This window comes from Propithecus coquereli, unplaced genomic scaffold, assembly GCF_000956105.1.
Source record: "Propithecus coquereli isolate 6110/MARCELLA unplaced genomic scaffold, Pcoq_1.0 Scaffold24, whole genome shotgun sequence".
Taxonomy (NCBI): Eukaryota; Metazoa; Chordata; class Mammalia; order Primates; family Indriidae; genus Propithecus; species Propithecus coquereli.
The window spans coordinates 2994490-3019772 of record NW_012147952.1 but is presented as its reverse complement, the minus strand read 5'-3'; the positions used below and the strand labels follow the sequence as shown (position 1 = coordinate 3019772).

The 25283-nt window shown below is 41.7% G+C and overlaps 2 protein-coding genes across 2 annotated transcripts in view; one reads left to right on the top strand and one right to left on the bottom strand.

Moving 5' to 3' along the window:
* CD109 (CD109 molecule) overlaps nt 1-25283 on the bottom strand; it is a 141801-nt gene that overhangs the window by 96131 nt on the left and 20387 nt on the right. The window contains exons 4-5 of the mRNA XM_012646038.1: nt 18698-18928; nt 12557-12682 (exon numbers count right to left, since the gene is read on the bottom strand). Of these exons, the coding sequence (XP_012501492.1) occupies nt 12557-12682; nt 18698-18928 (357 nt within the window). The remainder of the gene's footprint in view (nt 1-12556; nt 12683-18697; nt 18929-25283) is intronic.
* Nucleotides 23814-24134, top strand: LOC105811777 (60S ribosomal protein L36a-like). Its single transcript, XM_012646063.1, has one exon. It carries the CDS (start codon nt 23814-23816, stop codon nt 24132-24134), a length of 321 nt encoding a protein of 106 aa, XP_012501517.1.

The following is a 25283-nucleotide window of genomic DNA, read 5'->3' as shown; positions in this document are numbered from 1 at the left end:
TTTCCCTCTTTTATTTTTACCATAAAATCGGCAAAGAGCTCAAAAATAAACAAGAAATCACAATGGAAATATCATCCTATAAAAGTATCAGTACATGCATATTGACCTACTTAGAGGAATGACAGAGTCAAAAGGATTAGCAAAATGACTGAAAATGTTTATTAACATTTACATCATCCTTTCCTTTCCTGTTTAGAGTCTAAACATCTGTGGTCTAAACTCTAGCGGCAGCATATTTCTCTGGTGGTTTCAACCCAAGCTGAGCGTCAGGATCGGCTGTGGCAGATTTAATAAATAGAGATGCCCAGAGCTACTGAATCAGAATTACCAGGGCTAAAGGCCAAAGATAACAAACGCATTCGTTCATTCATTCCTTCAATAGGGATTGATCATACCCAAGTGCCAGGCATTGAGCTAGGTGGTGGGGATACACCTTCATGCATGAAGCTTTTGCTCTAGTGGAAAGAAGGATATTTGTCAAATAATCCCATACATAAGTATATGATTACGAACTATGACAAAGGCTGTGAATTAAATATACAGATAATTATGAAACCTGGAGATGAGGCAGGAAAAGTACAATCAAATCAGGTAAGGCTTTGTGTAGGCCATGGTAAAATACCTGAATTTTATTCTGAGAGCAGTGGAAAGTCTTTGGAGAATTTTAAGCTGGGGAATAACATGATATAACTAATGTTTAGATTACTTTTACTGCTGTGTAGAGAATTTGGTTGCAAGAGAGGAAAAGTACATTTAGAGAGACTGATCAAGAGACATTGAAATATGTAAGAAAATACAGTAGCTTGGACAAAGGAAGTAGAGGTGGAAATAAAAAAAAAGTAGGTGGATTTGAAATATATTTAAGGGTAAAAGCTATAGGAATTGGCGAGGGCCTGGACATGGGTGGTGAGAGAACATGAGATATTAAGGAGAACCCCTGCGCAGCTGGATGGAGGGTGGAGAAATTCAGTAAGATAGAAAACACTGGAGAAGAGCCAGGTGTGATGGGGGGAGATCATAAGAATGATATTGGACATGAAGAATTTAGGGTGCTTTGAAATATCCAAGCGAAGATGTTAAACAGGCAGATGGCTACAGAGGTCTGGGTTATCTCAGAGAGACAAATTTAAGAGTCACTGGTGTACAGATGGAAACTGAAACCATATCTGTGGTTGAACTTGCCTAGAGTGAGAAATGAAAGAAACTTAAAACCAAACCTTGCGACACGCCAATATGTAAGAGAAAATAAATGACAAAAGTGACCAAGGAGAATCAGACAAGTTGAATGAAACCCAGGAGCCAGACCGGAGTGAGCTGGGGACATGGAGGTAGAGAGATTAGATGAGTTTTATTTTTTACATTAGTCAGGTTGTAAGGGAAAGTGAAGTCAGTGCAGAGGGAAGTAGGATCAAAGTACAATGTTTCTCTATCATCTTGGTTTATTTTTTTAACGTGAAATACTTAAGCATATTAGATTTCGTGGAAAGATCCGGGACAGAAAGTAATCCAGGTTGAAGATGGAGGACAAATAAGAGATTGTCAATACTGTAACTTTTCTGAAAAAGCAGAAGAAGGGAGCCGCCAGGTCAAAGGTAGACGTACGGGTCTTAGATAGAAAGAACGACACCTTTGCTTCAGAAGATGAGAAGAAGCCTGAGACGGGCACAGAGGCAGGTAGACGTGAATCTGGTGGAGAAAATGAGAGAAATTCCCATCTGTCGACTGCTGTTTTCTCCGTAGAGAGGGAGAGGATCCACTGAGAGTGAGGAAGGAACCAGACTCACCTCACAAGACAGCTTTTTCCTGAATCCCTTCTCTCATTAGCAAGAATCACAAATAGCCAGGGACTTAGCAAGACCAGAACTAAACATCTGAAGAACTGAAGTTGGTCTATACCTGACAGTCACTCATAGTGACTGAACTTGTGCAAAATGGAACCTAACTAATGACCAAGACATGGACGGTACAAGGCTGTAGTCAGAAGGACACAGCCAGGCATCTAGTGAGACAAGCACACTCACACTCCTAAAAAGTGTCACCATTTGCAGTGCAAGAGCCTTATGCTATACAAGGGGCAAACTGATTCCCTTGGTAGAAAAGGACTAACTAGAAGCATAGTCTCCTTAAAAACAAACAACAAACAAAAACCACTCATTCAACCCTCTCTGCTCCTACTGAAGGTGGAAATAATTATGGTTTTTAAAGACACATAACGTGACCACCTTTCTTGTGCACCTAGCCCAAGCAAGGAGAAAAAAGCAACAGCATAACTTCAGCTTCTTACTGAACGGGAAAATTACCCTTGAGGCAAAAGAAGTCCATTTCTCGCTTTTTTCTCCTTTTCTCACCCCACCCAGGGACTTGGTACTTATTTCAGTGCCCCACCCTGGTACTCAGGGCTGCCACCACTGGTCAGAGTCCAGTGAGTTATCATTTTCCAAAACTACCCCATGCCATTGAAAATTAAATATCATATAGAACTATACACGCACATCACACCAATGTCAAATTCTTGCTTTTGATGTTGTACTATAATAACGTAAGATATAACCATTGGGTACGCTGCATAAAGGGTACACAGCACCTCTCTGGACTGTCTTTATAACTTTCTATGAATCTACTTCAAAGTAAAAAGTTCTTTTAAAAATTAATCTTTTTTGGCCTGGCACGGTGGCTCACGCCTATAACCCTAGCACTCTGGGAGGCCAGGCGGGAGGATTGCTTGACCTTTGAGACCAGCCTGAGCAAGAGTGAGACCCCATCTCTACTCTAAATAGAAAGAAATTGGCCAAATAACTAAAAAAAAAAAAAAAAAAAAAAAAAAAATTAGCCAGGCACGGTGGCGCATGCCTGTAGTCCCAGCTACTTGGGAGGCTGAGGCAGGAGGATTGCTTGAGCCCAGGAGTTTGAGGTTGCCGTGAGCTAGGCTGACACCATGGCACTCTAGCCCGGGCGACAGAGTCAGACTCTGTCTCAAAAATAAATAAACAAAAATTAATCTTTTTATGCCTCCTATGACCAGGGTTATACAGCCTGCTTGGTGACAGTAAGCTAATCCTTAATAATATATTAACGGATATTAATGGAGAAAGGTTACCAGGTAACCTACATGCTGGACTCAAATCCTCAGTCTAAAGGCACGGCTTTGTGGTCAGAATCTGAGACACCTTGGGAGCAATCCAGTGTGTGTGGAGGTGATCTCTGCAGCACCCTCAAGTCATATAATAGAGGTGGACATCTTCTTCACCAGTGCATACAGCGGGTCCTGTTGACATCCAAATTCAATCTAAAAGGGTGACCATTTTAAAACAGCAATTGCTGCACATATTAAACAATTTAATTTTACAAAGCTGAAAGTATGAGGAAACTAGCTTTTGGTCCTGACCCTACCACAATGCACTGTGTCAGCCTGAGCAGGTCATGTCGCCTCTCTCAGATTCTTCCTCCATAAAATGAGAAGATGGATCTCGGTGACCTCTAAGATCCTCTGCAGCGTTGAGATCCTATGACACGTGCTGATGGTCCTCAGATCATCCATTTCACTGGTGAACATGACATACTAAAGTCTGACCCCAAAGTTTTCTAATTGATGCCAAAAAGATATATCTGCACAGAAGGGTAGGGAAGAGACATTTGAAAGGGGCACACTCCTAGGGTGGCTTCCGGAGGGGAGGAACAAGACAAAGAACTCCTCCCAAAAATGTGCATGGGGTCCGGAAACTAAAATGCAGACTGCCAAAGCACTGGCAATAACAGATCAAATGGTTCCATAAAGTCACAGGAAAAATACGGCACAAAATTGTGAGTGCATTTTAAATTTTAGAAGAGACTAGGATATTCAGTTCTTGACTGAAATCTTTTCTGATGTTCCAAATAAAAAAGTCCAGGCCGTTAATCCTAAAGTCCTGTTTTCCATTGCCTCACAGATTCATCAAATACAGCAACCACATATATTCTTGAAATGAAAATATGTAAACACCCTTCTACTAAGTTGTAGTGCCATACGGGGGTGGGGGGCTACAAGTTAAAGAACATCACAAGGGATAATGACCAAGAGCAACTGTCTAGAAGAAACTGTTTATTCATTCCATTCACTCACTCTTTCATCCCACAGGTATGAGTGGGTTCCTACAACAGGTCAAATACTGCATCAGACAGAATAAATGCTAAAATTAATAAAAAGCTCACAGTCTAATAAATGAGGCAGACATATTTTTTAAAACTACACTAATCACAGCTTGGGAAGACACAACAAGTTCTGTAGATTGTGGCACCACAATGTGACTGTACTTGATGCCACTCAACTTTAAGATGGTTAAAATGATAAATTTTATGCTACGTACATCTTATCACGATTTAAAAAAAAAAAAAAGGAAAATAACGCTACCCTGATTGGTAAGTGCTGTCACAGAGGTGTGTATCAGGGCCCACGGAAGAATGGAGAATGAAGTGCTGAGCTCTGCTAGTGGATGCTCTAAGTCAACATTTTAAAACCATCTCCTCCCTCTCTCTCTCACTGCATGTGGAAGTAAGAACTTGAGGTCCTTCTCAAAAAAGGAGAGCATTCTCATAAGGAGAGGCTAGCAAAAGTATTTTGGAAGCCACAGCCACATTCCAGCGAGGATGCCACTGTTTTCTGACCTGTCAAAGTCTGCTCCATGCTTTCTATTAAGTTGTCATCACAAGCCGGGGGAGCTACCAGATGCTACTTGTAGAGTGCTTCAGGGACAAGAACTGCCCAAACAAAAAGATGCGCTCTTCTGCAAAGGAAAAAATAGCTCCAGAGAAACCTAACAGCAGAAGCGAGCTGACCCAGGCAACAGCTGCACAGCCAGTCCAGAAAAGATAAGGAGTTTTCTGAAAGGTTATAAAAAACAGGGAGGTGTTGGCAATCCCTACCTAACCTTACAATAACAATTAACTCAAGAGAAAGTAGACATAACTGTTATAAGCAAAGAAATAATTCAATGCAGATTGCTTCTGAATTACATAATAATTCGATACCCACAGTTCATTACAGAGGGCTCCAAAAGAGTGATTTCCAGCCTTAAGTCTGTTGAGTTTTCTGCATTCTATTTCTTGCCATTCTATTTCTTGCCCCCCAACATTGGCTTAGGATTGAGACAAGGGCTGAGGAATCGCAGTCAGTGACAGCTAGAAGACACTGTAATATTATCGAGTTCCATGGTTCCCAAGCTGGTTGTGCATCTAAAGCATCAGAGAAGCTGTTGCAAAAACACAGATTATACTAAAATTCCTACTTAGTAAGTTTAAGGTGCTAGGAAGCTCTACTGAGCTAGTCACTAGAGCAGTAAACAGCTGGGAGCAGCACTGCCAAGGGATTCAAAGAATAAACCAGGTGGCCTGTCCCTAGTTCCACACCATGTCCACTACCCAACATTGCCTCTCAGTGGGCTAGATAGATACGAAAGATGTCCAGTTGTGAATATTTATCAGTACCTCTCTAAATGTGGTCCAAAAACATAGAATTTTCTAGAGTGCTTATTTAAAATTCAAATTCAGATTCCCATGACGGAATTAGTAAATTGTTATCTGACGGTGAGACCTGGACTATGTGTCTTTAACAACTCCCAGTCCGTTGATGCTGCGGCACACTGATGTTCTGGAACCTCCCGGCAGTTCTAGCAGGCTGGAGCCTCAGGTGGCCCTTGCGCTAGACCCGGCTGCCGGCGCTGTGCTGGAAGGGAGAACAGACTGCCAGCCGACATGGAGGGAAGAGGGCACCGGGCTACGGCCATGAGGTGAACAGGCATCTCTCGGTGACTTGGATTCTTGCTTTGGGCTCACAGAGGAACAGAAGCACCCATGCTTGGGTCACCCAGAGACCTGGAGCTCTGGGCCATGGGCTGTCCACAGCAACACATGCAGGGAGAGGACCGCTGTGGCCAGATTCCTCCTGGTTCCCAGGAGCCTGGTTCTCAGACACCAGAGTTAGTCTTTCTTTTATTTTTTTTTTTGAAACAGAGTCTCACTCTCTTGCCCGGGTTAGAGAGCTGTGGCGTCAGCCTAGCTCACTGCAACCTCAAACTCCTGGGCTCAAGTGATCCTCCTGCCTCAGCCTCCCGGGTAGCTGGGACTACAGGCACGCGCTACCATGCCGGGCTAATTTTTTCTATTTTTAGTTGTTTGGCCAATTTCTTTCTATTTTTAGTAGAGACAGGATCTCGCTCTTGCTCAGGCTGGTCTTGAACTCCTAAGCTCAAGCCATCCTCCCGCCTCAGCCTCCCAGAGTGCTGGGATTACAGGCGTGAGCCACCGCGCCCGGCCCGTTAGCCTTTCTTTTAAAGAACCTCTAAACTTACATTCTAGTGACCTGGAATATAATTTTCAAATCACAGATGCAAAAATATTTGCCACCAAATGTGGTATGTTCATACAATGGAATATTTTTCACCCTTAGAAAGGAAATTCTCGCATATGCTACAATATAGATGAATCTTGAAGACAAGCCAGTCACAAAAAGATACCCTATATGAGTCTACTGATATGAGGTGCTTAGAGTAGTCAAAATCATAGAGATAAAAAGGAGAGGACAACGGTGGTTGCTGGGGGATAGTGGGTGGGGGTGGAGGAGAATGAGGAGTTATTGTTTAATCAGTATAGATTTTCAGTGTTGTAAGATGAAAAGAGTTCTGGAGATGGAGGGTGGTGATAGCTGCACAACAATATGCATGTACTTAACAACACTGAACTGTACACTTAAAAATGGTCAAGATGGTAAATTTTATGTTATATGCATTTAGTCACAATACAAAAACTGGAAAAGGGCTGGGCAATCAAAGTGTGGCAGAAGTAGAAGAGATGGTGATTGTTCTCAAGAGAAGCACAATCCCCAAACCAGCAAAAAACTGTTCTCATTAGACGCAGGTATGCCAAGTGAGTACGTGCATAAGCAGCACAAAAAGGGTCAGTCCTCTTACTAAATTTTACCGATTTTAAGAGGTCTTAGGAATTATAATCATTAAGAGTTTCTGTGCATTTAATTAAACCAGCATTGTAGAAAAACCATGTCTATGACTATATACAGAGTTTGCTATGTCCCACCATCATATACTGCACAATGGAGATGAAAAACATGAATAAAAACCTAAAAATTTTGACTAGATAAAAATAATTACTCATCACAAAAAAAATCCTGAAGGTGAAAAGCAATATTTACAGGTCAAATGCAATTTAAGTTAATCCAGAAAGTTTAAAAGCATATAAATGACCTATTCATTTTTATTCTACAAACAAACATGTTACAATTGGAGAAATGCCAAGTTGCCCATTGAGTGTATTTTACTTAAAGGATCCTCTTCCTGACCTAGGGGAAAAAGTGATTAAAGAATGTCACTTTCTAAGAACAAAAGAAAAAAACAAACAAAAAAAAAGAAGAATGTCAGCTCTCTAATTATCTGCACAGTCCCTACAAATCAAAGCTGTGATAAGTCCTGTATTTTTTCTTCAGTGGCAATACTGGTATCATTTCATGTTTTGTCTACAGACAAATGGGACTTCAAAACATTCTCCTGAAAATAAATATTTTTCCCCCTTCCTGAGTGTTATACTGGGAACAGTCACTGCCTCAGAAAAACAAACATACAGTCTATGATGGTAGACTGCTTATGGGCCCAGCACACTTCTGCTGCACAACTCTGCTACCTAATGGTAGACTATTTAAATAATAAATATATTTCCTCCATAGTTATCCTTCACTGCTAAAAGAGAAGGTGTTTAATAATAAGCAATATACAGTCGTTTAATCCCAAAGTCAAGGAAAGACAAAAACCAGAGACCAAGGCCGCAGCTAAGGGCATGTCTCATAACATTGCCTTGATTATACTGACCCCTGGTGGCCCTTGAAGGCACTTTTTTAATAAAGCGGGTAATTTTTTTCTTAGTTGTGCGCCTTAAATTATTCATATTATAACATATCACCAATAATAAGTACTTGATCAGTATGCTTGTCTTCAAAAAGATAAAGATGCTTTACAGAATGTGGAAAATGGGAAATTATATTTAGTTCAAGACAAATGATTATTATATAGCTTTCATACATTCATTTAATATTATTATAGATACTGACCTCTACCTATGTGCAAAGAACTGCGCTAGATCCCAGGAAGACAGGGGTGAACAAGACTGAAAGGTCACTACCTTTACAAAGGCCACCAATTCAAAGGGACATGAATGAGTGAAGGGAAGCACACAGTGCTATGGGAATGTCTGGAGGGGCCAGGCCGTTTTAGAGAATGCCTGCAGATTGAAAGCAAGTAGCTAGAACACCAAAGGGAAAAACAACACTCCAGGCAGCGGGAACAGCATGTGAAAAGGTTCTGGGATGAGACAGACTGGTGAGCTTAAGAAACTTAAAGAGTACACTATGTCTAAAGCATAGAGTTCTAGGGCAAGGGTGGCATTTAACAAGGTTAAAGGAGTGGGCAAAAGCCAGATCTTGTGAATGTTTTTAATTTTCTAAGCACCTAAGCTTCCTTATCAGCATTATCTTTTTTCTATCAAAGCAATATGGCAGGCCAAGTCCACAAACCATTACATAAGAAATTCTATAAATCTTTCAAAGTACAATCTCGCGTATTCCACAAGTCTTTCTCTACTCTTCTATCCCCCTTTCTCCTCTGGCACTTCCTTTGTTCTCTACTCATTGAACAAAATAATTTCTTGGCACCTGTCACCCAGCTAAACCTGCCCTTGTCCAGCAGTGACTCCTGAATGGACCAACAACGTCCACGCTGGCCCAGGGGCAGCCCATGTGTAGGCTGCCGGCCACCTGTGAGGAGGCTTGCTTGCAGGGCTCTGAGCGCGATGGCTAGTTAGTGAAGCCCATTCAGATTGCGACTGGAGAACACCCGAAGGTTGGCAGAAGAGTGAGAAGAGAATGGAGCAGACCACGAAAGACAGAGGGAACAGGTGGCCCGAAAAGCTTGGGTACCCATCCTTACGATAAACCCTCTTTCTCACCAAGGCAGCCTGAGCACCTTACAATTCCTCTGCTGTTGCAGTGATTGCTGCTTTTCTGTCACCCGTGTGTCATTTAACTTTTATCATATTATTCATGTCACCACAAGGATTTTTGAAAGCAGAGGTCACATGTTGAGCTTCCTTGTATTCAACATATACAAGGAATGGATGGGTGGATGGATGGATGTATGGATGAAGAGATGGACAAAAAACTGATTCCTGGAGAATTTAAGTGGGAACTGAAAATAATATCCTAACTGCTTAGAGCTCATACTATGCTTCCTAATCTCCAATCCCATCATTGTCCACATGCTCCAGTAACACCAAGTTTCTCCCAAATCCTCAGAAACATGAGGTACTCGTCACGTTCTCTGCCTCTACAAACCCTTCTCTCTCTTCTAAGTTTCACAGATGTCTACTCTTGCCACCTTCTCTACAAGCTCAAATGTCCTCTTCCCCCAGGATCCATCACACCCTGCTCTAGGCTTCCATACGCCTTTACGAGTCTCTACGCTCAACTCATCTCATATCTCTCTCTCCCTCTGTACCACAACCTCTCCACGAGCCCAGTGGGCTCTTCATCTTCACAAAGATGCTCAAAAAACATGTGCTGACGAAGGGGGACTAGTTCTGCTTTTAGGATTTGGTCCCAAAAAATGTTAACTAAAAAAAAGAAAAGTTAAAGAATTTTTAATCCCTCAGTTTAGGGAAAGAGCTGGGTTCATAGAGCACGCTCATTATATATTTGCAGATTTTTTAGTATTACTAAGTTATTTCTCTAATCCAGATAATTTTAGAATCTAAAGCAATAAAGTAAATACAAAGCTGCCATTTGATCTCAACTAAACTAAAGATATTAATAGAATGGGAGGGCAAACTCCTGCCTACCAGCTGAGTGTACTTGGGAAGTTATTCACTGTTACTGGGCTCTAGCTTCTCTCCATGGGCACGGCCATGCCCACCTCACAGAATTACACAGTATGCAGAATAAATACAAGAACATACATAAAATACCTCATACTGTGCCTGGCCAATAGCAGATATGCAACTTTCCTAAAATGCATTATAATTACATGACACTACAGAAAATAGCTGGTAAAACCAAACAGTGTGATGGCCCCATGTTTACGCTGTGAGAGACCCTTGAAGACCAGCACCTCCCCTACTATGAAATGTTGCCCCCATGTCTTTTCTAAACTCGTATTTCATATATGAAACTTAGTTTTGTAAAAAATAAAAAACAAAAAAAATAAACTCATATTTTTCTAACATTTAGACTCTTATAGTTATGATTGCACTATGTTTATAAATAAGAAAAATAAGCAAGGACCTCAGCTGCAAATCCTACATGATTTTAATGGTTATGCATATTATTCTCCAAAAATATGAACCTCTTTTATAATATTGCCTCCAATATTCTTTAAAACCATGTCATGGCCAGGTGCAATGGCTCACAACTATAATCCCAGCACTTTGGGAGGCCGAGGCAGGAGTGCAGTGGTCAGATCATAGCTCATTGGAACATCAAATCCCTGGTCTCAAGTGATCCTCCTGCCTCAGCCTCCCAAGTAGCTAGGACTACTGGTGCATGCCACCATGCCCAGCCAGTTTTTCTTTATTTTTTGTAGAGATGGTGTCTCACTATGTTGCCCAGGTTGGTCTCAAACTCCTGGCCTCAAGCGATTATCCCACTTCTGCCTCCCCAAGTGTTGGAATTACAGGCGTGAGCCACCGTGCCTGGCAGGAATCACAATTCTCAGATGTAAAATATTCATATGTTTGCATTTGTCTGCTGAGGCACCTCTTATCAATAGCCCATGTTTGTCTAAAGGAAGGTTATCTATTAGGTTGAACAACATAAAATTGCTCATATTTGGCACTTTTGATCTACAAAAATGGCAATTTCTTGTCTAAATAATCTATCATTTTTCTTTTAAACTAATCTAAAAGATACTGCTTTGAAACTGAATAAGGGTTTGCTATGTCTTACATCTTCTAACCAGGCACCACACTCAAGGTATTTCTACCATGATGGTGGGGTCATGGGGTCATGGCGTCAGATAGGAAGCCTGGGCTTTGCTATCAGAGACCTGAATTCAAATCTTGCTTCTTTTGTTTTCCAGCTCTACACCCCTTGGCAGGTGCTAAACTTCTCCAAGCTTCAGCTTCCTCATCTAGAAATTGAGTTTAATAAAACCTGTTTTTCAGGACTATTGTGGCAATGCAAGTAAAAAGCAGGGCGCACATTAAGTACTGGGTACTTTTATCTCACCTCAGGTCTTTTGTTAATGCATGATTATTCTTTCTAACACAGTGGCTCTCCACAGAGCAGGGGAGTGTATTTCCCCCAAAGGATGTTCAGCAATGTCTGGAGACACTTCTGTTTGTCACAGCTTGGGGGGAGGGGAGAACTGCTACTTACATCTAGTGGGTAGAGGCCAGAGATGCTGCTAAATGTCCTACAATGCACAGGACAGAGCCCACGAAAAAGAATTTTTGTCCAAAATGTGAATAATAAAAAGCTCTGGGCCGGGCACGGTGGCTCACGCCTGTAATCCTAGCACTCTGGGAGGCCGAGGCGGGTGGATTGTTTGAGGTCAGGAGTTCGAGACCAGCCTGAGCAAGAGTGAGCCCCTATCTCTACTAAAAATAGAAAGAAATTATTTGGACAAGTAAAAATCTATATAGAAAAAATTAGCCAGGCATGGTGGCACATGTCTGTAGTCCCAGCTACTCGGGAGGCTGAGGCAGAAGGATTGCTTGAGCCTAGGAGTTTGAGGTTGCTGTGAGCTAGGCCGACGCCACAGCACTCTAGCCCGGGCAACAGAGTGAGACTCTGTCTCAAAAAAAATAAATAAATAAAAAGCTCTGTTCTAATAGAACTGTTTTTAAAGCATTTATTCATTAATTTACATATTTTTTAAATTTTTTTATTAATATATATTTTTTTAATTCCAAAGAAAAACAGGAAATATTCAATAAATTTTCAAGAATCACACAGTGGTGCACAGGAGAAAGCCTGAGGCACAGACAGATGGGACGTATTTTAATGTCCCTGCCCTGTTAGGTCTCAGAGCTATACAAGTTGGCAGCAAATATAGGAAGAGGTGGAGGAGCTGGGGAGATTGAGGAACAGAGGCAATGTGGCCAGTTCTCAAACAAAGACTGAAAGTACGTTAGTCCACTCGCTCATCAGAAGTCATTTACAAAATATTTGCCAAATTTACCAAATAAAAGCTTATTTTTTAAATGTTCATTATTTAGTTTTAAAATGCTCAATGCATGCAATAAATAAGTAAACATTTATTTAATCACTTATATACTAAAATGCCAAAATGTTTTAATCTCCACACATATCACAGAAAAAGACAACAACGATTAAACCTCTATTATAATGAAGGCTAACCCACTGATAAACATAGTAAATTAAAAATAAACCACTTAAATTATCTAGATGCTCATATTATTATTATTTTGTTTCTGCTCGTTGAATAAATGTCTTTGGAGACATTTCCCCAACTGATCTATTAACATCATTTTAACATTCCCCCCCCCAAAATATATTTATACTCACATTCACTTGAACTTGAATGGACCAGTCACCAAGTATGGGATGGGAAGATAATTGAAATGTTTTGGAAACGACTCCAAGATCACTTTGTTGTGACAACCACTGTTGGATCAAATTTGACTTGGGGTCCTAAAACGAAAACCATACATGTGACTATATAAAGGCTGCCCACATACATGTGTATCCTATCTGGTTAGGGATGATAGTAATACCTTGCAGTGTAAGGTTATAGCAGAATCTCCCCCCTTGTGTGTGTGTGTGTGTGTGTGTGTGTGTGACATGTAAGGCATGTAAGGTTATAGCAGAAGTGTTCTCTTTAATTCTAACTGATGCCATCTGCTTCTGTCACTGTGCTTGCTTTTAGTTGATAGTCAAATATAGCTACACGGAACAGGAGTGACTCCATGACAGGCTGAACTTCCTAGAGTAGGCCTGCAAAGATGTAACAAAACCCCCCGCCGTGTGTTCTTGCTTAAGCTTGCCTGCGAGTGTCGATTGCAGCTTCTTGGAATTCCTCCACCCCAGGCTGGCAGTTCCGATTGCAGCCGATGAGATTACCCCACCCTCGGCCTCCGGGAGTAGTCTGTGCAAGATTAAGCCTCTAGAATTTCCCCACCCCAAAACTCCCTCTTATCCTGTTTTTGCCCCTGACCACTTGCGTGTGGTTTTTGCTTTTAAACCCCAGCCCTACACTTATCGGGTGCTACAGCTAGCCAGCTTGGTGATGCTGTGAGCCCCTGCGCTGCGCTTGTAATAAAAAACCTCTTGCTTTTTGCATCAAGTCTCGGTCTCCGCTCGCTTTTCAGGGTCGTCATCTCTCCCCTGGGCCCACCGCGGAATTATCTGCAGTCTAACAGCAGCACTCCCGGACACATCCAGAACTTTCCCCAAAATATGGCACAAAGATAGTTTTTGGAAAGTGTTAGCTCTGTATTACTAAAGAAGACAAATCAAAATTTCTTCTTTCCTTGTATTTCTATTGAGATCATATTTATTCTGCTCCACCCTTTAAATCCAGGCGCCGTATTTCCTTCTACATGAAACTCTACAACACGTGCATCACCAAACCTGTGGTGGCGGCAGTGGTGTCAGTGCTAAAAAAATTCCACTGTGGCGATAACAGCCCCATTTATTAAAGGCTCACTGTGTGCCAGGTCCTCTGCCCTATCTCGAATTAGACTGCTCCTTCAGAGTAGGATTGCCCTCGCTTTGTGGCAGAGAACACTAATGCCTGAAGAGGCATGTAAGCATTTAACTGTAAGTGACTGGCACGGCCCAATATTACAGCACCAAGACGTGATGGGATTCAGGATTCAAACCCGTGTCTGTCTTTTAACTCTACAAAAGTGTATCAGAGAGACGTATACCCAGGGGAATACATGAAAAACACTCAGTCTTCCTATAATCTCCCAAACAACGATCACTTCGTGCAACATTCATCCAACCCATGCCAGCAGCCACCCCAGACTCCTCTCTCACGTTCCCAGCCCCGCTGACTCTGGCTCATTAACATCTCTCTAATTTGTCTCTTTTTCCATCCTCACATCCAACCACCATGTCCTATTTTCTAACTAATGCAACTAATCTCTCCGCTCCGGTCTTGCCCCCTCCCATACATCTGCCCCGCTGTCAACAGTGTCACACATCTGAAACACAAATCTGAGAATGAGTCACAGGGGTTGAAACGCTTGGCGCAGTGCCTGACATGTAACAAGCAATGAATAAATAGTGGCTGTGAACCTTTCCACTAGGTAATGATGGCTTTTCTTTGCTTATAGAAAGTCCATACTCCTTTACATGGCTTTCAAGGCCCTTAATAATCTGACCCCATCTACATTTCTAGGCTCATCTTCCTCCAAATATACAGGTTTATTTTCAGTTCACCCCCAGCCCATGCATCTAGGCCTCTGTAATATTAATAGCTGCATGGAATTCCCTCCCTTTCCTGTCCAGCTTCCTGCCTTCTATACATGCCCCCAAGAAGCAGAGGTGACCACTTCCTGGAGAGCCCCTGGTACATCTGGCATTTACCCCTCCTGAGTACGTACTACTGTTAAAAGGAGTAAAATATGTTTATTTTACATGCTTTATTTTGCAAAAAATATATATATATTTTATTCCCAACTAGACTGAACTGAGAGCAGGATGGAATATTTTCCCACATTCTTATCCTCTAAACTTTGACTGGAAGTAGTGAATTGGCCCAGCATTAGTTGCCCAGCAGAAACCTCTCTCCCAAAGGAGGGATATGAAAGTTGGGGGTAAGCAGAGTGCTGCGAATTGAATAAGAAGCAGTCTAATAAGTCAGAAACTAATTGTTAAAACCAGAGACCAAAAGCAAGTCAAGAACAAGCAGGTCCCTGTACCCTTGGCAAACTCATGGGACAGGCACTGTGATCAGCAGCTGGTTCTACTGTGCCTGTCACAACTCGATGCGTGGGAGGGCAATGAAGTTTAAAGGCTCAGGAACAAAGGAAGAAATACAAATGGCTGATAAATATACACTGTGTAGTAATTAAGGGAATGCAAATGAAAACAATGTAACACCATTTTTCTTCTGTCAGACTGACAAAGATTTTAAAAATGATAACGATAATTCTTGATGTTACCTCAAGTGCAGGAAAAGGGAATGTCCATATTCTACTGATGTATTATTGTGGTGAGAGTGTACATTTCTCCCAGGCAGTGTCACGGCCCTTCGAACACAGGAAGTCCGAACTGACCTCGTTGATGACTTTGCACCCGGGGGACCTGGGGGTTTGGGAGTAAATGAGATAATCCCTCTGGTTTCCCAGGCCCATCTTGGGCCTTGGTCTAACGGTCACCAACAAGGAAGATGTAGAGATTGCAGAAACACTGGAAGTCTACAGAGCACATCAAGATTTGAACAGGCCATGCATGGTGACATCACAGCCGAGCCCAGCATTTGCACATAGTCACATCCTGCTGGGACGTTCACAGGTACGGTGTGAGCGGTGCCCCATCACAGCCAGAAATGCTGTGTGCCAGAGAAACTGGGATAGTGGCTCTTTGAGTGACCTCCCAGTGGCTCTAGAGCTCTGTCAGATGCCTCAGCCCAGCACAGTGCATGCTACCTATGCCAGGCCGTCTCAAGCAGTAAATTCCCTGGCTGGAGAATGTGTCTGCAAGGACGACTTCTGGAGTCCTGGATTATGCATGAGCAACATGTCTGTCCAGCACATAGAATCAGAGAAGTCAAATCTCTCAAATGTGCCCCCTCACCCGGCCAGGGCTGAGGTTCATAGTCTGCCACCGCTGCTCCAGGCCAGAGTGTCAGGGCACAGTCACAGGATGTACTCCCAAGCCAGTAACACTTGTTCCCATACAAGGCCATTCACTTGTACCAGGAGTAACAGCTTCTTAAAGGAGAGGTCAGGGTAGAAGCCAGCCAAGCCAGCTGCCATCACAGTCTCAGAGGTACTTATTTCCATAATGCTAGACCAAACTGGCTGGAGGAGGCCAGAATTTGGGTGGAGGTAACACATGTTTTTTTTCCACTGTTGAAAGGCCTCTGAAGCCCCTTTCCTTCCTCAGAAGGTCAGTTGTTGGGACATGCAAAATGAATGATACCCATGAAAAACTGAGCATCCCTGAATATGCTGCGACAGTCACTACCTTAATTACATCCTACAACCATTCTTGGCTGGGCAAGACGGGCCCCCAAAATTTAACTCTCATGTGCACTTCTCCATACCAGCCTGCAGGTGGCGCTGTGCCAGCGAGTACAACTTTGCCCCGATCAGGGGCTCCAGTTTACTAAGTCCCGCTTTTTTCTGGGAAGTTTTGCCAAGAAACCAATTATTCCACACTGAAAGATGCAGAAAATGTCAGTCTAGTGAACGCTGGCCCAAATGACCGTTTTCAGCTGGAGGAGCACGACGGTGTGGACATTCACATTGGTGCTCCGATCTGGCCTCTGTGACTCACAAGGAGGAAGGAAGCCAGCCCTGAGTCCACACAGGAGCATTATCTCCCAGATACAGACCGGTAGACGGCTTACCCTCACTCACTGCTCCCAAACACTTTGGGTGCCCGGTGCAATTTTAATCTACACTCCCTTCCTCTGGCCAAGAGTCCATCAGTGCCAGAGCTAACAGGAGGAAGGTCTCTCTGAGCCCTTCCAGGAAAGCCAAATGTCACATGCTAAGTCCAAAACTGGACAGAAGAACCCAAAGAATCTACAAAATCAAAGGTTTCAAAGGCAGGTACTAGATCAGAGTAGAGAGGCAGACCGATAAAAATGCACAGACTAGTCCAGAATCAACACGGTTAGTTCTGAGTTAATACCTGGAACAGGCAGTTTATTCAGTGCTAACTTTTATTTGTTTGACATAGAAGGAGGGAGTGAATGTAAACAATCAGAGATAGGCAGACATTTATTTCTAAATCATCTATTTTACACATACTCTCTGGCATACAGTAAGTTCTCCATATATGTGGATAAATGATGAAGGATGGTATAAATGCAGTCAGTTTAACCCTGCTCAGAGTCACATGAATTTAGAAATGCCATTCACTGTGTCAGTCTGCTTTCTAGACATTCCAGTGCATAGCAAAAGCAGAAATTCACAGAGCTGCAAACTCCAAAATAATACTAGTTCAAGAAACATGCATTGAGCACCATGCCAACCCATGTGATATTTGCTACAAATATATCCTGGCTTGACATTATATGCATACGTGTCTGTTTGGTTGGTTTTTATTGTTGTGGTTGTTGCTGTTTTAATTTATAACAACAGGGAAACTAAGAAGAATAGGAAGATACTGAACTAAAAGCCCTGAATTTACCTTCCACACTGTTATTCATTAGAATATTTGGGGTGACCAATGTCCTTGGACTGAGGGGGCTCCCAGGACCCCCTCAGTTTTAAAATCAGGGGACTTTCAGTTTTAAAATCAGGAGCATCCAAGGCAAACTGGGATAAGTTGATCACCCTATTTCCACATAATGATCAAAAGTCTGGTATTCTCCTCATCCTAAATATAGAAAACTAGGCCCAGCTGGATTTCAACTGTCTTCCACTTGATTCTCACAGGACAGCACTGGGTCTGCTAACTATGCTGCCTCCAGATCACTGAGTGTTCAAGCAGCAGTGGCCAAACAACTACCTGTCAAAAGAGGTTCCTTTAATAATAATAATAGCTAATGTTTAGTGAGACTGTACTATGTGCCAGACACAGTTCTAAATAGTTTACTTGAATCATCTCACTTAATCCTCACAAAAACTTTGTGAGATATTATTATTACATATTTTACACATAAGAAAACTGAGACTCAGAGAAGTTAATTAATTTCCCCAAGATCACACAGCGAGCATCTATTCTTCTTAGAGCTGGTAGTGTTCCTTTTAAGATGTTAAGTCAAACCACATCGTGCCTCTTCTCAGAATTCTCCACCGAATTCTCATTTTACTTAGTGTCAAATCCAAAGTCCATATCATGGCCAACAAGACCCTGTATAAGCCCCAACCCCAACCCACCTGCTTGTATCTGATCTCATCTCCTAACACTTGTCCCCTCACTCCCTGGGCTCCAGCACATCACCAGCTTGTTCCTCCAATGCACCAAACAAGCTCCCACCTCAGGGCCTTTCCACGTGCTCCTCCCTGTTTGTTTGCGCTCATTTCCTTTAGGTCTCTGCACAAGTATGTCCTCCCTAAAAACCCTGTAGAAAGTAGCAAATACAAACTCTTTCACACACACACACACAAATACATACACCCCTGTCCCTTTATATATATGTGTGTGTGTGTACATGTGTTTATTTATTGTCTGTCTCTTCACTATCCGCTGAAAAATAAATTCCGTGTGAGCAGGGACTTAATCTGTTTTGTTCACTGCCCCATCTCAGTGCCTGGAACACAGAAGTTCAATAAATGTTTGATGAATGGATAAATCAAATTAGAAGCCAGGACTGCAAGTCGAGCAGGCCAACTTTGGAGCCTGAGCTCTTAATCAGTGCTGCACCACCGCCTTTCCTAGACAGAGGAGTCCCACATCGAGAAGGAAGCCTATCTTAGGCGAATTGTAAGACAGTCCAGTGCCAATAACATGAGCAGAACTTCCCAGAGAGCTTTAGGAAGATGGCTTGAACTCCTTGCTTCTTTTCTGTCTGGCACTTACCTTAATGAGAATGTGTAAAGAGGTTTTGTAAGGCTTGAAATCGGAGAAGAGTGTAACAATGCGAAATTTCACTTCTTGCTTTGGCTTGTACAGGGCCTTGTCTGTTTGAATGAAGACAGACATTCTCTTGGTCTCAAATGATAAGCGCGTACTATTAGAGAATAAAATCTTATCCTGGGCACGTCCAGTTACATGTAGCTCATAAATCCCATCTGCACTCTTCAGAGGTAGCTAGCAGGGGGGAAAAAAATCACACATCAAGGTCTCATTATTTTACATCAAAAATGTTTTAATTACAAGTTAGAATGAAAAGTTAAATACATAGTATTATCAAAAGTAATTGCAATGTTGAAAAATTTGCCCCTCCGAGGCACCAGAATTTGTTTTCACTCTTTTAACATCCTGTAGCTTGCTCTCCAATTACATCGCAGGGCTCCTGGGTGGGAGATGCACACCTCACAGCTGTCTCACAAAAGCAGTTACCTTGTCATTTCCTATTCCAAGTGCAAATTCATCCTCACTGACAGTTATTGTGGGTCAGAATATCTAACACACCTCAGCACTCTTTTCTGTGCTCAGCCAACTGGTGAAAGACCCATTTGCACAGATTTGTTTTCTTGCTACATTCACTCAAGCTCTTTCCTGAGATGCGTTCCCTTCCTGCTTCTTGCTCATGGTGTATCATAGTCTTGGTAAGAATGGTGGTGCTGCTACTTTTACTACTACTATTAGTAACAGAAATGCTACCTTCTGGCATTAGCATACCTTATGAGATATTATGAGATTATAGACAGATAGATAGATAGATAGATAGATAGATAGTTTTCATCCAAGGTTCCTGAGCCATAACTCCTATAGCCCTTGTTATAGTCTTCTGTTATAATGTCAGGATGCTTTAGGCCTCAGAAGCAGGCCTCAGGAAATAGAATCTCTCTCTCTCTCTGACCTTCTCCTGACCTCCTTTCACCTGCCCAAGGCAGGACTCTAATCTGATTGTGGCTCATAAGACCCTCTTCCAGATAGGGTCCTGCCTTTTATCCTGGAGGAAGGAATACCGCACAGCAGAGGCCAAGAAGATTCTGCATAGACAGGCCTTGACTTTAGATCATACCTTTTTTGTCCACTCACATTTCGACGCAGTCATCCATGCTTCAAACAGGGACAACCAATGAAGTCTCCACAACAGGCACAAAATACAGGGTTCAGGGAGCTTCCAGATAGCTGACCACCTGGAGGTTCCCAGAGGGTGGCACAGCCGGGGAGGCTGTGGAAGCTCCATGCCCCTTACCCCACACCTTGCCCTATGCATCCCTTCATCTGTATCCTTTGTAATATCCTTTATAATAAACCAATAAATGTGTTTCCCAGAGTTCTGTGAGCCATTCTAGTAAATTAATCAAACTCAAAGAGGAGGCTCTAGGAACCTCAACTTGAAGCCGGTCAGTCAGAAGTTCCGGGGGCCCAGATTTGCAACAGGTGGGAAGAGGTGGGGCAGTATTGGGGACTGAGCCCTCAGCCTGTGGGATCTGATGCCATCTCCAGACAGACAGTGTCAGAATTGAATTGGAGGACACCCAGCTGGCGTCCACTATAGAACTGACTGCTGCTTGCTGGTGGGGAAAACGCCCCATACATTTGATCCTAGAAGTCTTCTGTGTTGACTGTTGCGATGAGTAAGAGAACAGGAAAGAGCACTTTGAGTCTGTGCTTGTTTTCCACTCACACCATACCAAGCGGTTTACATGCACTATATCATTTTACCTCAACAATCCTTCAGGCGGATGCTCTCACTAAAACCACTTCACAAACAAGGAAACTGGGGCTTAGAGGAGTTAAGGAAGTTACTCCTAGTCACTAGATGAGATTCAAACAAAATATGGGCTATACTACTCTAAGAAGAACCTTGATGTGGTGATTTTAAAATGTATGGACAAACTCTCTGACCTTCCCCCCTTCAGAAGGTGGAGCCTAATTCCCCATATTTAGTGACTTACTTCTAAAGCCTACAAATGGGACTATATCATAAAAAGAATAGCTTCTGCCTGGTTCTCTCATTCTCTCTTGGATTACTCACTCCGGGGGAAGCCAGCCGTGGTGTGATGAGGACATTAGAGAAGGCTGTGGAGAGACCTGCATGGGGAGAAACTGAGGCCTCCCACCAGCCACCGCAGCCAACTTGCCAGCCAAGCGGGTGCTCTGCCTCACAGAGGATCCCCAGCCCTGGGGAAGCCTTCAGATGACTGCCACCCTGATGACATCTGGATTGCAACCCCGTGAGACCCCAAATCAGAAATGCCCAACTACGTTGTTCCCAAATTCTTCACCCACAAAAACTATGAGAAGTAATAAAAGTTTATTGTTGTTATAACCCAAAGTTTGATAGTTACTCAGCAATAGATGACTAGCCTGCCTAACTTTTAGTTGGTTTCCATATTAAAGCTGAGGTCCTGCAACTACATTCTAACTCGTTTTTGCAAATAAGTATTGTCCACAGATAGCTCAGAGGGAATTTTCCAGTAAGAGCAGCCACTGTAAAGCTATCAATATGGTTTAGAACATAAAGAAAGTATAATAAAACATCATCACCAATAAAACGGTCAGCAGGAAGTATTTAGGAAGAAGAGTACTGATGTTTGCAATTTACTTAGACATACATTAAAAAATAAGATGAATGAATGATTAGGTAGAAAGGTGGGTAGATGGAAAAATATATGGTAGAGCATTCTAGTAAAATGTTAATGATAGGCCCTAAATGGTGGGTATAGGAGTGTTTACTATGAAATTTTTCAAGTTTTGTGTATATTTGACATTTTAATAATAAAATGTTAGGAAAATATTCAGTATGTCACCTTCAAATGACCTCTGGTATCAATTTTTGCTTCTCTTTGATAAATAAATATTTATTGAGCACCTTCCAGGTAGCAGGTTGTCCTAGGTACTTGGGATACAACATGAACCAAAAACCATGCCTTAGTGGAACTGAGAGTTTAGCTTGGAATCTGCATTCTTACATTTTATTTTCTCAAGTGATACTTCAGTCCTCAGGTTCTTTTAATCAGATTCCTTAACACTCCAAGCAAAAAAATATATATGACAGGAACCAGCATATCATAAGCTTATAAATGCCACAGAATTATAAATATTTCCTATTTTAAAATATGATAGTTGATGAAATTGCTCTTTATGATTTGGATATAGTTTGATCATTTTTAGAGACACAGAGGCCCCAGAACAGATGGTAGATTGAAAACTGATGTCAAATTAACGATGCTGAGGCCTGAAGCTAAACAGGCCTATTAACCACAAGGAGGCCACATAGTAAGAGAATTAGGGAATTAACACCAATGTGTCCAAAAGCATTTTAGTCCATCCCTTACTGAGTCCATCCTCATTCAGGGAGCTGACAGTGACTCAAGGGGAGATGTTACTGTCTTTCTTCTGCTCCTTTGGGTTACCTTAACTAATTTGCATTTTCAACTTTCCCCCATTAGAGACCCCACCTCCCCACATGTAAAATTAGGTAATTTGGGATCCTCAAAGACTCAGTGCTAATCCCTGCACAAGAAACTCAGAGATGACAATAAGCACAGGGCCTCACTACATGCCTCTGGGTGGCGCTCCAGAGTCCTGAGGTGTCAGAAAGGCCTTCTGCTCCACTGTTAACAGTGGGGACTCCTAATGAGAGGGAGACTGGAGACAAGGTTGTGGATTTTAAGCAATCTTTATAAAATTTTCTCTCTCTGTGCCAGACCTGGAATGGGTTATAACCTGCTTCGTGCAGCAGAGGGGACACCAGGAGGTAATAGAAGCTCCTGCATCTCTGCTGGTCAATTGCCTTCGACTTCTTGTGTCCACAGTTACTGGAAAGGGTTCCTAGAATTGCTAATAAATACAATGGTTCCCTGATAAGTGACTTCCATACCTCTTATATAGGAATAAATTATTTACCCAGAGATATTTTGGACTCCTACTCCTTGGCCTGAGGGCACAGAGCTGGAGGAAAGTGCAGTTCCCACAGTCGCAGGCTGTCTGGCAGCAGGACAAGAGTCCAGGAGTCGACAATATTGAGGGTCTTTGATCACCAAAATATCAATCAGCCTGCGTTGGGCATGTTGACTTTCAATTATGCTAAGTCTATTTTGAGCATACATAAATGCAAACTGTCCGAGTAGAAGAGAGTTCTCTGCCCAGGGTACACAAGGAAGGCATGTTGAAAAAGATCCTTGCTGGATGATAAATAAAGATTATTTATTCTAATCTGGGCTATTTAAAGCCATCTCACCCTCTCTGAAAGTTTCATCGCTTTAAGGAAAATGAAATAACACAATAGTATTTATCCTCATGTACTTCATGAATAATGCCGGTTACTAAAAGTAAAGTAGACAAATTTTCAAAATAAAATGGAGAAATTTAAGATGATGGGTTCTATTAAAAATACATTAGTACTGTGGATAGCTCAAGGTCAGGAGTTCAAGACCAGCCTGAGCAAGAGCAAGACCCCGTCTCTACTAAAAAATAGAAAGAAATGATCTGGCAACTAAAAATATATATATATATAGAAAAAATTAGCAGGGCATGGTGGCGCATGCCTGTAGTCCCAGCTACTTGGGAGGCTGAGGCAGGAGGATAGCTCGAGCCCAGGATTTTGAGGTTGCTGTGAGCTAGGCTGACGCCACGGAACTCACTCTAGCCCAGGCAACAGAGTGAGACTCTGTCTCAAAAAAAAAAATATATATATATTAGTACTTAAACTTCAAAAACATTTCTAATTAAATAAAACCACCCCCTCATTTTAAGTTGGATTGGTTGGCAAAGAGAATGAAAGAAATTTTCCTACCATATTTTGTACAAAAAATAAGCTTTATATTAAAGATCAGTTATGATTTTATTTACTTCTTATTGCCAGCTATATTAGCATCTTGAAGTAAAAACAATGAGTAAATCAGGTATTAAACACAGTTGTTTTAATGCAGCCTTAAAATATTCACATTTTACAGTAAAAAGTCATGAAAATCTTAAAAGTAATTTAAGATATTACATTTACAAATATCAGAATGCAAGTGCACTTTAAAAGTTGATTCTCCTTTTTTTCGTTGCCAATAATGCTCACGCAAACATGGTGAACGTTCCTAAAACCCGCGGGACTCTCTTTAAAAAATGTGGCAAGCACCAACCCCACAAAGTGACACAGTACAAGAAGAGCAAAGATTCTCTGTATGCCCGGGGAAAGCGGCGTTATGACAGGAAGCAGAGTGGCTATGGTGCGCAGACTAAGCTGATTTTCCGGAAAAAAGCTAAAACTACAAAGAAGATTGTGCTGAGGCTTCAGTGCGTCAAGCCCAACTGCAGATCTAAGAGAATGTTGGCTATTAAGAGATGCAAGCACTTTGAACTGGGAAGAAATAAGAAGAGAAAAGGCCAAGTGATCCAGTTCTAAGTGTCTTTTGTTTTATTATGAAGATGATAAATATTGAGGTTATGTCCAAAAAAAAAATTGGTTCTACTTTAAAACCCATAAAAATGCAGAACCTTCTATTTTTGCCAAGAATATCAAATCCGCCCAGAGACTTTATGACTAAGTCTTTAAAACTGTGCTTTACTAAAAAGGGATATACTCTTAAAAATAATCTCTAGCAAAGCTTTCGATATATATGCTATATCTACATACAACGGGAATGCCATAATATTAATACTAAAGGCAAATATCAAATGTCGGAGCTAGTATTTCACATACTTAAGACTTAAGAGAATTACAGTAGCCAGATGTCCAGCTGATGATAGATCAGACCAGTATAGTTTCATACCAATATTACTAGAAGGAGTTCTTGTGCCCTAGGCCTGGCCTTCTCTCAGCCTTTCTACACTTCTGGTCTGTGAAATTGCAAAATTCTTTGAGGAAACCAGTTACTATGCTTTCAGCTATGATTCCTGAACTTAAATCCCATTCTCCTTCTGCTACAGGGCAATTATATTACACAGGATTTATTTTAATCTTAACCAATGGAACACCCTTTCAACAGTTATGCATGCAGGCACTGGGGCGAGCATCCCCTGTCTTAGGTTCTATTAATGCAATCTAAAGTTTTATTATCACAAAGATTGCAGGGTTTTTCCCCACTTCTGCCTGCTTATTCCTTTTTTCCCTCCATTTTCTATTTTTTTTTTTTTCTTTAAGCCTTTTCCCAGAAGAACTCCACTTTTTACTGTCAGCAGCAATATATTTCTTGGGATGGAAAGTACAAACATAATAAATATATAAAAAACAAAATAAGACACAGCATATTAAGTAATTTTTATAAAGTGCTGTTTGGGAGTACGTATGCTCTAGGAATTCCCCAAAATGCATGTGGTTTCTGAATGTGCTTGATAGTCATCTACTCTCAGAAAAGTATAACAAATTGCCACTCTTGTTGGATGCTGTGGTTTACAATATTGCACATTAAACATGCAAAGCTCCAAAACAAAGCATGGTAACAAAAGTACAAAATTCCAAGCCAAAGCCATGGGAAGTAAGATTAGTTCACAAACAACATTTAATAATCAGGTTTTATGAATCTCTCAACAAAGTAATAACACCGTTCCATTT

What these genes read in the sequence shown, in the direction of transcription:
- LOC105811777 (XM_012646063.1), top strand. Translation starts at nt 23,814, where the DNA reads ATGGTGAACGTTCCTAAAACCCGCGGGACTCTCTTTAAAAAATGTGGC.